The following is a 14,299-nucleotide window of genomic DNA, read 5'->3' as shown; positions in this document are numbered from 1 at the left end:
AAGATGATTAAAAAACATTGTTACATGACATTTTTAGCCGCACCGTTGATTTGCCGATAAAATCTGCTCTAATCAGTTTATACAAGAAAACATTTTTGAAAACATTGTTTTGCTCTTCTTAGCTTTCATTTGTAGCATATTCTTAAGTTGTTTGATATTTGTTGGCACATCAAGTCTTAATAAAAAGGGGGTAACTGACTGGTCCAGTCGCTGTTAGTCCCAACACGCCCTGTTATGCTTTATGAGTATTAGCTTGACCATTAGCTCAAGTAATCACAGCGAAATTGCTGAAACCATTTCAAAGATGTACCTTCTTGAATATCCCCTTCTTCGTACTGGTCTTGTTATTGGTTTGGCCTTGGTTGACAGTTTTAACTGGAGATGATGGCGGTAAACTATCGTCATCAAAAGAATTTTGTCTGTCTTCACCTGAAATTGCAAAACAATCTCGTTTCATAAACAGCAGATAAAGTTGAGCCATTCAGTTGCTTAAGTGAAACAAAACCTTTCCTCTGATTGGATTTTTGAATGCGAAATATGACAACTTAGAAATTTTTGCTTACAAACAATACTTGTTTCCAATTTTTGAAATTTGTCTATACTTCAAGAACATGAACGCATTGGAAAATCGTACTGCTAAACAATATCATTGTAACTTCATCGAATTTTATGTTATTTCAGTCAACTCAACAGTTGGTTGATGATTACATTAAGCGCGACATTCGAAGAAGCAACTTTGAACCGTCAAGTATTATAAACCAAATAGCGTGTACAACTCTGCCTTTACGGCAATGAGCACTTTTTGACAGACTATTTAACAGTAAATCTCATCATTGTAACTTCATATATAGATTGCTTTTTCTGGATTTTGCAAAGGATACTCCTTGTGTTTCAATAACCTCAAGCACAACAGCCAGGACAGAGCACAATATCTATTTAGTAGGATTAAGTTCAGGTCTTAAAGGCGTTTTTTGAATTTTCTGGAAGGATAATAAGCACAAATCTTCTTAATCTGAAAATTTCCAGAGGCTTTCTTCTGAAAAACAGAGAATCGGAGCCTTAACTTGTGGACAAGCAACAGACGCAGATTTCAAACAGAAATGGGAATACTATACTAGAAAATCTTTTGCGAAGATAATCAAATAAAAAACTGAAACATTTGACTCACTTGGTGAGCTTCCAGATAATGCATCTTGAAGATGTAGATTGCTGCTTGTACTTGATTGCCTAAAATTACAAAATTGAACTCAAAATAAATGACATCCGAATCTCTGCTTGCCTTGTCAAATGTAAGATAAAATGAAAACATTTTCTAAAACTTTAAAAACATCGACCTTAAAAAACTTTTTACATATGTTAATACAACTGTAATTATAGTTTCTTAAAGTAGCAACAACAACAAGTAATCGTTTTTTCTATTCAAAATTTGCTCTGAAAATTCATTAAGTTTTACGTCAATATTCGTGTTAAATAGTTCTACACTCTCGACATATTTCATTTTGGTAAGGGAAAGATGGTTTTGTTTATCATTATCCGTAATTTGCAAAGAACAATTGTGAGTGAAGCTGAAATATGGAAAAATTTGTAACTGGCAGGTTCTTACCTCAGTTTTCTTCCGGCTAGGCCAGACAACCTCAGACTTTCTAATTTACTTGGACTGCAAAAAGATATAGCGTGTCAACAATAACAAAACCAAATTATTTTTGCTGATGACATACGACAACAGATTAAATATAACCATCAGTTATCACAGAAAATTCTAAAAAAACGTCTATATTTATCGTGAAAAGAAAAAAGGAAAAAAATGGGGTGCTTACCTTGGAATAAAGCCAATGTCACAACCTTCACGAACAACTCTACCAATTAGCCAGTCATTGTTGAATTTCTTAAAAAAAATTTCATTAAAAAATTCATGAAGAAATTTCTAGAGAAATAAATTCAAGCATAAAATCCTTTGGTACAAGACCATAAATACATCTACGATTACAGTATAAAATAGAAAAAATTTATCATAAAACAACTGATAAATCAAACGACGAAATAGGGATGAATAAATGTGCCTAGCTTTACTTCAAAAGAAAAGATGGTGTTAATTCAAAGATGCCATGCTGCAGAAAGGAGCTAAGATCAGAATGGACTTGTTGCTAAAGCAACATTAAATAATAAGACTTTGACTTTATAAATGATAAAAAAAGGTTTATAAAACAAACAAAATAACATTTGATCAATACCTCTTTTATATGAAGGAAGTCTTTAGGCTCGAATGAAAGTGCCCTCCCATGGACAGGCGAGTCATCATCTTCAGCACCACTGTAGCCATAATTAGCACGCATGGCAAATGCGACTGGTTTTTGCTGGAGTGGAATGAAAAATGAAGCTTAAGACGGAGGCTTAAATAAATATAAGTCTACAAATGTGGTGGCATTGATACCTTATAAGATATGCCAGAGGGGTTGCAATGAATTCTAGCAGCAGGCAAGTATGCCCTGATTGTCCTCAAAAAACACTGTTTGGAATACCCAACGGGTCTTGGCACAAGGTACCAATCACCCCGCAGATACACTCAAGACTAATGGCTGTGGAAAACGTTTCGATGACTGGACATATTTTTTTAATTTTGACCATCGAAACCGAAGTCACACTGTGAATAGCTTCTTTAAGTGCAAAATAATTAAATCCCTTTCTGTTGCAAGTTGATTGAGATATGGATCAGCCAACGACCTAAGTTTTACTATTGGCTTACTGCTATTGGCCTGTTTCAGAGACTTTAGACTTTAGCTCATGTGATCGTATCACAGGAAATCAGTAACAACTATAATTGATTTTGGTATTTTATAAAATATGATAATGCCGAGAAAAAAAATTTTAAAAATTAAGTTTCATGAGGTTATTACTGGTTTGCATCGGAGATTTTGCTAACAAATATAGCAATATATATCAAGATTAAAACAGGCCTTGTAAATGGAAAATGTTCAATGGTTAATTGCAATTTTGACAATGAATTGCCTTAAATCATACGTGCAGAGAACTAATCAGATATACGTTGCAGCAACACTACGCAAGATAACTGTCTTTTGATAACATCATAAATATTAACCTTCTCATACGCTCCCACGTGTTTCTATAAGTACCTTAAAAGCGAGCAAATTATTAGCTTGGAGGCAGATGGTAGCTGCAAAACACAACTCGCGCTATGCAAATATTATCGATGGGATTATGCAATATACATTATAAAATCATGCAACAGAAACTTCAGTTGTCGCAAAGCTTGCTTGAACTGCCAGCTTTCAAAGTTTGTAGTATCACAAACTGCCCTTGCAAAACAAAGCCTTTCTCCCAAAAACACTGTGTCTTTTCAACGTTTCTTGAAAATATGAATGAAACTGCTCGTAGCTATCAAAACTTTTAGATATCGTATCAAAACTTTCTGATTGAAACTAAACACCGACTTAAATTAATCCATATTCGGGCCAGTGTTATAATTCAATAAAAATCCGCCAAATTTACCATAGACAAACAATTGGGCTTATGAAAATTGTGATATAAGACCCTAATATTTAGATCTTTGTACATAAAAAGGAGCAATATCATAATATCAATCCAAAATAATGGAAATTTGAGATGTAATCTTAGTAGTTGAAAAACTTGAAAAACCTACAAAACAAATTCATGAATTCAGATCACTTGTCTCGCAAGGAACAATTAAGTTATGAACACAGGATTTGCTCACCTGGCAACTGTGCTTAAAACCTGTCAAATTTAGATAGATTTCTAGGGTACTTAGGTTAGAAAAGACAGAATAGCCTACAGGACTTTTTGTGGCACAGTAATATACAGTGTGACTTTATATTACTGTTTATGATGATAATTCAAATGTCCTTTATGTAAAAAAAGGTCATTCACCGCTACATCAAGACCAAACACAAGTGCGGAACGTAGAGCAGGACTGAGACAGACTCAACAAGCCGGCAAACGAACTCAACGACTCTCTAATCAAGCAGTGAACTATTGAGGTCGTTTGACCGGGGCTTTGCAAGAACTCAAAAAGAAACTCAAACTCGTAAATTACCCTTGCAGCAGCAAGTTGTTCCAGCGCTTGTACCCGTATTTGCTCAAGATCGTCCTCGCCATACTCTGACGAGGTCCCGGATGTTTTCCTGCTATCAAGATCATCGCCCTGGAAAAAAAGGAAATCGTTTTGAGAGGATTCCAACTTGTTAATTGTACCTCATTAAAAACAGAGTATGACAACGAGGGAGAAACAGGAGAAAATTGTAGCAGGGACAGTAATATCAATAATAAAATATTGGGGGGGGGGGGGGGGGAGATGGAGATACTGACTGAAATGGAAGGAAGTAACAACTTGCACAGTCAAGAGGCTCTTAGTGTTATCAATTATCGTTAAAAGAAGCAATGTGTCACGAAAAAATGGTAGCATAAAGCACTGGCTATATTTTAACATGGTGTCAGTGCAGTAGAAATAAAGAGCGACAGAGAGACAATGCATAAATAAATGTATATATCAAAGTATCGAATGATTGTTGGCTTTATCTAAGTTTGGTGATGTATCAGTAGAAACTTGGGGCGGGGGGGGGGGGTGATTACAAATAGGGAAGGAAGCTCTGGAAACAGTTTTTAAAACAATGCTGTTTTCATATAATAAAACTGCCATTATAGTATATGTATACAAATGAATCATAGTTGATAAAACAATGAAGTTATCATAACAAAATTGCAATTTGGTATGGATCGTAACAATAAGGGAGAAATATGGAAACGAGAGTGTTAAATTCGGAACGCGGCACAAACAAGTATCAAATTACTACTTCTAAACTCTTTTGAAACGTCCTTACGAAACGTCCTTACGAAACGCCCTTTCGAAGTCGAAACGCCCTTTCGATAAACCCTTTCGAAACGTCTTTTCGATACACCCTTTCGAAACGTCTTTTCGATACATCCTTTCGAAATGCCCTTTTGACCAGCAGACAGACCGATTTAAAGGTTTAAACAGGTCCTGGGGGACTGATTACAAATACACTCATATATCTCCGGCTGAGTCGACCAATCGCAGCACATTAGCCAGTAATCAAGCCAACAAAAAATCTTTTATGTAATTCAGTAAATTTGTTTCGAAAACAAGCATGCACACATCCGCAAAGTTCAACTACTCATTAATCAAAAACACGCAAGACAAAAAACATCATTGACGAAAAAGGAGGGATCTGCGAATCTTCAAAACACAAAATTAATATTATTATGGAATAAACAAAGAATTTCTTGAAAAATGGGATTTACAAGCTTATACCGGGTTAAGTAGAGACTGCTCAACAAGATAGGGCCTAGACGTCAAAACACGTCCTGACCTACATTTTCTCAAGCTTTCATGCTATTAGCGTTTCCAGTCACAGAGGAGCTCATTTCAAGAAAATTCGCTTTCACTGGCGTAAAAAGCAAAATATAGAAAAGGACTTGCGATTGATTTTCCTTTAGATTTAATACCATAGCTAAACCATATCTAACTTAGAAATTAAGTCCTTATAGTTTGCACTACGATTCTCGTAAGGTTTTATCAAAATCAACAAGACTACTGACAGTAAAAGCTCAACTTTTAATCTAACAATAATTTTCTAAATGATATTAATCTCAAACATATTTATCAAAATCAATTTTCTATAAATATGATATCACCCCACATAAATGTCTGAAGACAAGGGATCGCTTGGATATATGAAAGCAAGACAAAATATACTTTACAAAAAGATATGGTCGTTTAAGCTGAACTGACACTCAGGCATTTATGCTCAACTGCCAAAAAATCATTAAAATACAAAAACTCATTGACAACTATTGCTATGTATACAAATCAGTGAATTTTTTTATGATTCACAGAGCAATGTTTTGACCGTCGCTTGGTTTAGCGACTAGGGTGGCTTGTATTGGCCATTATTTGACGTAGGAAGGTAGGAACCCATAAATAATCGATTAAGGGCTATAGAAGGTGAAAACCCCGTCGATTTTCAAGTGAAATGTGTACCCCGAAAACCCCTTTTTAACGAACGTTATAGGCGGCAGTAAAATATAAATGGATTTAAATAAACTTACCGATTAATAGTTTAAATTGGGAAAAAAATAAGGATTTATATCAAAGCAAGAAATCGTCTTAAATGATGCTCACATACCGAAGCACTTTTACACGAAAACATGCTGATAGAAAACAGATCTGCTATCCAAAAACAACGAAAGCAAACCAACCGCTTCACAGAATACATAGTCCCAAATTTCTTTTTAGACTGCATCTTTTAGCGAGGTCATATAAACAAACATTCATCGCAAATGTTCGCAAACGTGAGCAGTAATGGATCAATCTACCGCTGTGGCCCGGAAAAGGTGGCCTAAGTTCATCCCAAATCTCATCCAATTAGGTTAATTCTAATCACAAAATGATTGTTAAACGACAGAGAAAGAGGGCGGAAGCTTCAATGATGTCTTCGATTCATACGCAACATCGCATGTTCTTTATTTTCTCTGCCAAGCAAAGAGCAATAAGACTGCTATTAATAGTGTTCACATCGCACACTTATTCATTCACTGGCTTTTAATTCTTCTTTCGCATTGAATAGAATGTGTACAAAATACTAGATATCAAAGAAACTATGCTTTTTGCGAAAGCTTACAACAAAACGATCAAAACCAACGATTTCAAAAAGGAAACCTAAAATTGGTCATCGTTTCAACAAGATGTAAATGCGGGCAGGATGAGATCTGGAGTAAGACGAGGTCGAAATTTTGGTAAAGCCTCAAAAACAGTCTGTTGAAACCAAATCCCTTTTTTAAGAGGAATTCCATCATAGCTATAAACCGTTTAAAGGACGTTTCATAAATTTTAGAAACTAAATACGTATATAGTCTAATGTGGGAAGAAATTAGTGGCCAACTTTGCCTCTGAATGTGGTAAAAAGACACTTCTAAACTTATACTTGAGCATCGAGTTTCAGAATATATTTGACTAAAAATGGCTAGACATTCGCTGGATATCATAAAACAAGTCTTGCTATCATTACGTATAAATGTGCATGGGGTGCCGTGGCCTTGCCAAGTTACATTTCACATTCCATTTCACCCAATCAATAACAATAAAAAGCGCGCGCAACGTCCGTCAATCTAGCCTCATCTACATAGATAAGTTTGCTTCTATTAAGCTTATAGCCCTGGGCCAGACAAGATGAATATAAATATTTTCTAGCGGCGAGCTGAAACTAAGAAGTAAAAGGGAAACGGGCATCGAAAGCAACCGCGGGTCGTGGTGACACACAACCTTGATATCGTCATCGGGAAAACATCCGCTTGTCACGCGCATTATCCCGTGGGCGTACTCCTTTCAAACGATCCCAAAATTACTTGAGAAACTAACAGGTGTAAGCTTTGTATTTCGCATTTTTTATAATAACAAATCAGACCAGCTTTGATTTCGTTTACTGAAAAACCTGCTATTAGAAACAAAAAGAGAGCAAACAATCTACTTATGTAAATATTTTCAAATACGCCCGATTACCATTATACCTGATACTTGATCAGATAACTAGCATCGTGGTATCATGCTACAAAAACTGCCAGTAATACGTGCCTCGTATCTACTAATTTAGCTCAGCTATACTAAGCCATCCAGACACATCATAAAGAGGCTTGTTTGTTACAAGAAACAGAGCCTAAAATAGTAGTATAAATATAGGAATGATAAATTTACCAAAAGCGGAAATATTTTCTTAAAGCAGACGACATAAAAAACATAAAGCCCGTTGCATTATGTGTCTATAGAAACACTGTCTGAGAGGTTGGCACATAAACATCAATAGATCCTGTTCTCAGATCAAAACAAGAACTACCAGAGTAAAGAAATAAATTGGTAGTGACGTGACATATTATCCAAAAAGTAGAGTAAAGAATTAAGGAATAGCAAATAGAAAAAAGTCGAAGGATTATGTAATATTGTACACCATAGGCTAGTTCTAATAAGCACCTCGAAATGACGTTGTACTTTGAAAATAGCTCCCTGGATGGACTACATTCAATCTTAATAAGGAACGGATCACAAAAGACGTTCACAGCTATTTTCAGAGAATCAAGAAACACTTCTCGAAAAATTGAATATCAACACAGAATTAACAACCGCTTCCTTTTTGCGAATTTAAACTTCCATTTTGAACATGGCTTTCTAAAAGTTTTTCACGAATACCCCCATAACACTATTAACAACATGGTTAATTCCTGGCTTATGACTGTGTCCTAACTAAACTGAGTCCGTGACATAGGAAGCCTTACAATTAAATACAGAAAAATGTTTCAGAAACAATAATTGAGCGTATGTTGCTGGAAACCCCGTATTATAAAGCCCTTCTTTTATCACCTTCCTTGTGAGACAACAAGGCTTCTGACATATCAAGCTAACAAGCATTACGCAATGCATTGCTGGAGGCATCCAGATGTTTGAGATTTGCAGGTAGTTTGACAAGTTCGTGCTACCGATGTTCGAACTTCGATGATCGAGATGGCAAAGAAAGATAGGCCAATTTTTCTATCTGAAACCAAGCTATTGAATTGGCTTATATTATTTTATAATTACACCACAAGTTGCTGATTTTTTTGATAATCCAATCTGATAATGCAACAAAACAAACACGATAAAACAACATCGTGAAGATGATCTTGGTATGACTTTAGAATCAACCAGACCCTAACCTAAAACAACGATAACTGAGCCGAGAGAAAGTTCAGTTTACAGTTGAAGTATCGCTGAGTCAAAAAACCACCGGCTAAACATAGATTGAAATAAATCACCTAATCAAAACAACAGCCAGTGACGCAACAAATCGCTTAAAGAAACGAAGCAGGTACTTTTAGAAAAGTTCGAATAGAGGAAGTGGTATACAAAGGTCGAAAGCAAAAGGCTTGTACATAAATGATTAGGAGCAGCTAAAATTAACCTATGGGTGAAAATCGAGAAACGGTAATGGATGAGCGGAAGCGCATTTCAAAAAAAATCTTTGTCCTATTATGAGCATTATATGAGCAATCAAGTAAATTAGAAGCTAGAAATACTTTATGTAGATGATCTTGTTGCTTAAACCAGTCTAAACATTTATGAATATTCACATTCGATAAAAATATATGCGCAGTATTCCTTCAATACTAGATGCTCTCGATTGATACTGACAAACAAGGCAGGCATTGAATTGAAATAGTGATTCTTTACTTCATGTTCAGCAAATGCTTTCCTAATGACACGTCATAATATAAGATTCTTGAATGAACCGAAGCAAAGCATTTCATTATCGACTCTATAAGAGCAAGAAATAACAAGCGAAATGTCAAAACAATAAAACATTACCCAGATATATGCTGGATTAACGGTAAGAACTTCGCGCCTGTAGACATCGATGGGAGCTTGCTTAGAAGGCGAAGCTTCTTTGCTTTTCTTCAGACCGAACCACATCTCCTTTACTAAACTGAATTCGTCCTTCTTTGAGGAATCTCGCGAACGACAGGTAACTGTTATGATTTAATCAGTTCTCATCTATGGTCCCTCTCAAGCACCAACTTTGGTTTATTAAGAGTCTTTGATGGCTGTCTGATAACTGGTTGGAAACTTATAGCAAAACTAGACGGGGGTAGATTGCAACAGGTTTCCCGACCAACGATGGGCGCGTGGTCCCATATGCTACGACAAAAGCCGCACGGGGTTTTAGGGCTAATTCGGTAAAACATCCTAAATTCACAAACTAAAACCCAACTTATCACAAAAAGGAAGTGATTCACATCGAACACATAAAAAAGAAGGATTTTATTTAGAATTAAATTGTGATGTCTTTGGAAAACGAGATAAATTTTTTATCACTCGCAAGACTCAAAACTTTTTTGGCTTTAACAATCTTGCGTTTAAATGTGCGACCATTTGCCTTTCAAATACTTCTTATCTTTAAAGCTCTACTTGTCTTCGTGCGCAGGATTGCAATGGAGACACATGCCCACAATACGGGGAAAAAACGGGAACATAGCATGAGATATGATTTTATGTCTTGCTTACTGCGCAAAGAACGTTGACCTGAAACTTTCCACGTTCAATCGAATTTGCTTCTGATCGAATTGTAGCTGATCCAAAGCACCATCGAAAAATCATATGCTTGAAGCAACAATGGTCACGTCAAATTTAATATTTTTTTAACAATTGCAGCTAAATTTCAAGGCTGAAGCAAAGGGACACGAGTTATGCCTAATCTCGTTGAGTTTTGTACTTGCAGAGCCCCCGTCAAGGACAATCAGGTTCCTTTTTTCAAATAAATAAATAAAATTAGCACCTTACATTTATTATGAAATTTAATGATCTCCCTGTCAAAACAGGTGTTGGAAAAAAGTCATCTCCAAGGTGTCTTTAAGAACCAAAAGAGAATTCCGGATTGTTGCATCTTAACACTAGACTGACTAATCTCAAAGGTACAATTGTGACATTGTGACCCTATCTGATTAATCACAACACCATGTAAATCTTCCAAGATTCCATTTTAAAATGACGCCTGGAACTTAATCAAGCAGTCAGAGGAAAACTCAAAAACGAGGTTTTCACCTACTTCTTTCGGTACATTTGTGCAAAAGCTAAGCTAAAATTCATGTTGATGCGATCATAAATACTTTCTTCCCCTCAGCAGAGCGATTAGACGCGATTAAAAGTCGGCACCTTTTCATATACTCTCTCGAGACCATACGTCTGTGCTTTAAATGACAAACTATCCGCCCTAGAAGAGGACAAAAAGGGCGAGACTCTGTTTCATGTCGAATCAGGGGTTGATCGGCTAAGTTAACACAACCCTAGATCTAACACAGCACATCTCATGTGGATAGGTCCCTACGTATGACAATAAGGGGACGACAAAAATTTTGGAAAATCCCAGAAACATTTCAAAAAGAACCTTCAAGGACATCCTTTCGATCTCATATACCAGCCGCATGCCATGAAACATTGATGCAAAAACCAACTCGCGAACCAACTTGTTGGTAATTGGTGCTATTTGCAATTGGGGAAACTAAAAAGCATCTTGGCTTACTTTTGCATAAAAGGCGGTTACCTTTCACCGTGTGCCTCTAGTATGCCCTTACATTGAAGAAATCTACCCTTGACACAAGCCCTTCCAAAAGAACACTTTTCTCCACAATGAGCAGCACCAGCACATACAAGAAAACAGAGCCCTACGCACCAGAATTTCCAGATGGAAATCTTTACTGAGGAGGAGAAGTGAAAACGAGGCTAAGATGAGCTGAGATGAAAAGATATTTTTCTAGCTACAATTGTCTGCATCAGAACAGCATTGAAAAAAAAAACAAAAAGCGACGCCCGTTTGTGCTTCTCTTTGGGTTGATTTATCATATCAAGTTCGATATACCATCACGCTATGGTAACGAGAAAACACAAAAACAAAAAGAACAATCATGCAAATGTGCCGGGAAATTCGTAGCAAGCAAAGCGGCATTCAAAGTGGAAGACGACCAGTAAGGTAGCACTAAGGTGGACAATTCTACACGGCAGGCAGTAAGGGAAAGACAAAGAGTGACCGACAGTAAAACTAGGATTGAAAAAAAGATGGCAGAATTGCGATATGCATGGAGACTATTGACGGAATTAAAATGAAATTTAGCGGGATATCTTGTATACTGCGCACATTCCTATGAGAGGGTAAGCGAGAAGCGTCAATCTAAGGTCAAATAATATTTGTTATGAAATGTACGAAACAGTAAAAAGTATAATATTTTAAAATAGATGTTTGTCAAAAATATTTCTTCGTTAGGAAATATGTTAGAACTTTGAACTCTTCAAGAAATATTACAGATAGAGTATGCAAGTTTTACACTTGTAAGCAAATGCAGGATGCACATGTTTTGTTTGCAAATGTGACCAAAAGTTAGGGGGAATTAGCCCCTCATACTCCATTTGATGCCGCTACTCCATTTGGTGCTGCTACTGAACACGATCAAGAAGGCCTTTGTCAGATTTGAGTGCCTAGCCATCTGTACAAGCATGCCACTACTGATCAAATAAAGCCTTGTTTCAAAGAAACTACCAACTACAAGCGACCTGTAACTGCGAGAAATCTCACCGTTATGCAACAACAACTTGAACAGTGGGCCATTTGAAAGGACACCAAGAAGAACCTGAACTCACGCTAAAAACATAAAGCAAGAAGGATGGCAAAAACTAGCCATAACTCTGAACTTGGTGTTATATATGGGTACATGAAAATTATGTTCAGAGGTAAATATCTTCCACTTCAGAGCGAGTATGTATAGGAAATAGTTTGCACTGACACGTCGGTGCAACGACAGGAAGGCAACCAGAAGTATAACACTTTATATAAAGGTATAGCACTTAAGAAAATTCTGGTATAAGATGCATAGAGAATTATTTAATCTTGCAACGGCCAATTCATTTGCAGTCGCTAGTAAACATAAAATGCTTTTTGACGTGTCGCCTATCGATCGACAGTTTTATAAATTTTGAAATCGATAAAATATTGCCACTGGTATAATTCTTTGACTTTTCGTGATACGCCGCTACTGTCCAAGATGAATTTCATATCTAACTTTGAGACCGCTTACAACAAAGCGTTAGGCCCAAACGTAGGAGGCAGATGATATGAATAAACACAGCAGATGTTTCCAGAGGCCACATGCAATGTAAACAAAAGTCAAGCCAACTTCAGTCCAACATTCATCCCTCAACAGACACTTCCCTGGACAATTTTGCTCAATATTTTGACAAAATGAAAGAGGAATGTAAAACAAAAATAGTTACAATAGATAGAAACATTGGACAACTTCACCACCGACTGACAGGGACGCGTAAGGACGCTTTGGGGAGACGTGCCTTGATGTCAAAAGAAGCTCCCTAGAACATTATCCTTGATAACGGAAACGGTTCCTCACTCAACAAAAAAAGTAGATTCGTATACGTACGAAAAATTGGTTCGTAGGGTCGACCATCAAGCGTAGGTATTCTTGATCGAGGCAGCCGACAACTCGTTCTTCTGTTTCTCCAACAACAACATTGGCATCACGATCCAATATATCCTGTGCTACTTCTATGCTTCTTTCGTTAAACGTGACGCCTCTCGTCTGATCTTCAACATTTGGAACAGGGCTTAGCATCGGAGATACTTCTGGTGTGTAGAAGAATTCGGTGCCGTCTGATCTCAAGCTAATGTCAAGATCGTTAGCTCCGTTTTGGCTTTTCTCACTCAAAACGTTCTGAATGCCTCCTGTGGAACATAGTTTGCTATAATTTTCAGGCAAACCTTTTTCACTTATTGCTTCTTCCAGACTGAAGTTTTTAAAAATGCATGCTCCTTCGTCTTCTAGCTCAAAATTAGAGGTTTCATTGTGACTTTGGGACACACCCTCCGATCCATTATGACTGAAATTCATCAAAGGGTGTCTTCCTTCGTCGAAGGACATTCTCCTGGGTGGCACGACAACTTCGTTACTCTTCCTCGTCTCCACTCCTGCAGGGTCTGAAGTTTCTAATGCTTGCGAAATTGCTTTATTTGTATCGGGATCATGATGTTTATCAGGTTGATTATGTTGGCTTGTTTGACAAGATGTTCTTGCATCTGGGTCGTTGGTCAACTCATGCAAGTCATCTTCATATATCATAGCGCTAGATGACGTGCTGTTTCCATCTGTTTTCATTTCAACAGTATCTTTTCCATTTTCCTCATACTTGGGTGTGGAAGTCGAGCCAAGAATAAAGGCTTCGTTGCGACTATCATTCTTAAAAAAACGGCAACTCTCACTGTCGACTGAAATAGAAACATGCGTGCTCCTTCCTTGTTTATGGCTAGCATTGGAGTCGCCTTCATCTACACTCGTCATGAACGCCAAATTAACTTGGCCTAGCTCCGTTGTTCGCGTGTTGCTGAGATGTTTATCCTCCATCTTGAAGTATGTGGCACAAAGCTTCGAAATCCTAAGTATTATGACATGAAAACAAGGCCAACCAACTGGCAAGGCTTATTTGAGAATCTACAACAGACGCCCGCGATCTGCTATCGCCTTAATTTCGCATGGCATGTACCATGGCCGATGCCTAGCTACAAAACGGAAAATCATCCTATCTGACAATTTTTACAAACCCTGAATTTGTTATTGACCACAGGTGACAGGTACTAGAACTCGGAAAAGGCGTCTAGCTTTCACTATCACATGAATAAAGAGCACAACCTTCAATGCTGAATGCTATATTCAACTTCTAAATGAT

At 37.0% G+C, this 14,299-nt stretch overlaps 1 protein-coding gene across 3 annotated transcripts in view; it reads right to left on the bottom strand.

Annotated features, from left to right (window-relative positions):
• Nucleotides 1–310: 310 nt before the first annotated feature.
• LOC135681453 (voltage-dependent L-type calcium channel subunit beta-2) overlaps nt 311–14,299 on the bottom strand; it is a gene marked incomplete at its 3' end in the record, with an annotated part of 30,307 nt that continues 16,318 nt past the window's right edge. For 2 of the 3 annotated variants that reach the window (XM_089111722.1, XM_089111723.1), the window contains 6 exon segments: nt 311–429; nt 1,169–1,227; nt 1,604–1,657; nt 1,818–1,885; nt 2,232–2,354; nt 4,070–4,177. In XM_089111722.1, coding sequence (XP_088967848.1) covers nt 311–429; nt 1,169–1,227; nt 1,604–1,657; nt 1,818–1,885; nt 2,232–2,354; nt 4,070–4,177 — 531 coding nt within the window. 3 annotated transcript variants of the gene reach the window in all.

This window comes from Rhopilema esculentum, chromosome 12 (genome assembly GCF_057945365.1).
Source record: "Rhopilema esculentum isolate cy_ngs chromosome 12, ASM5794536v1, whole genome shotgun sequence".
NCBI classification, from domain to species: domain Eukaryota; kingdom Metazoa; phylum Cnidaria; class Scyphozoa; order Rhizostomeae; family Rhizostomatidae; genus Rhopilema; species Rhopilema esculentum.
The sequence above is the reverse complement of the archived record's forward strand: the minus strand, read 5'-3'. Positions and strand labels throughout refer to the sequence as shown.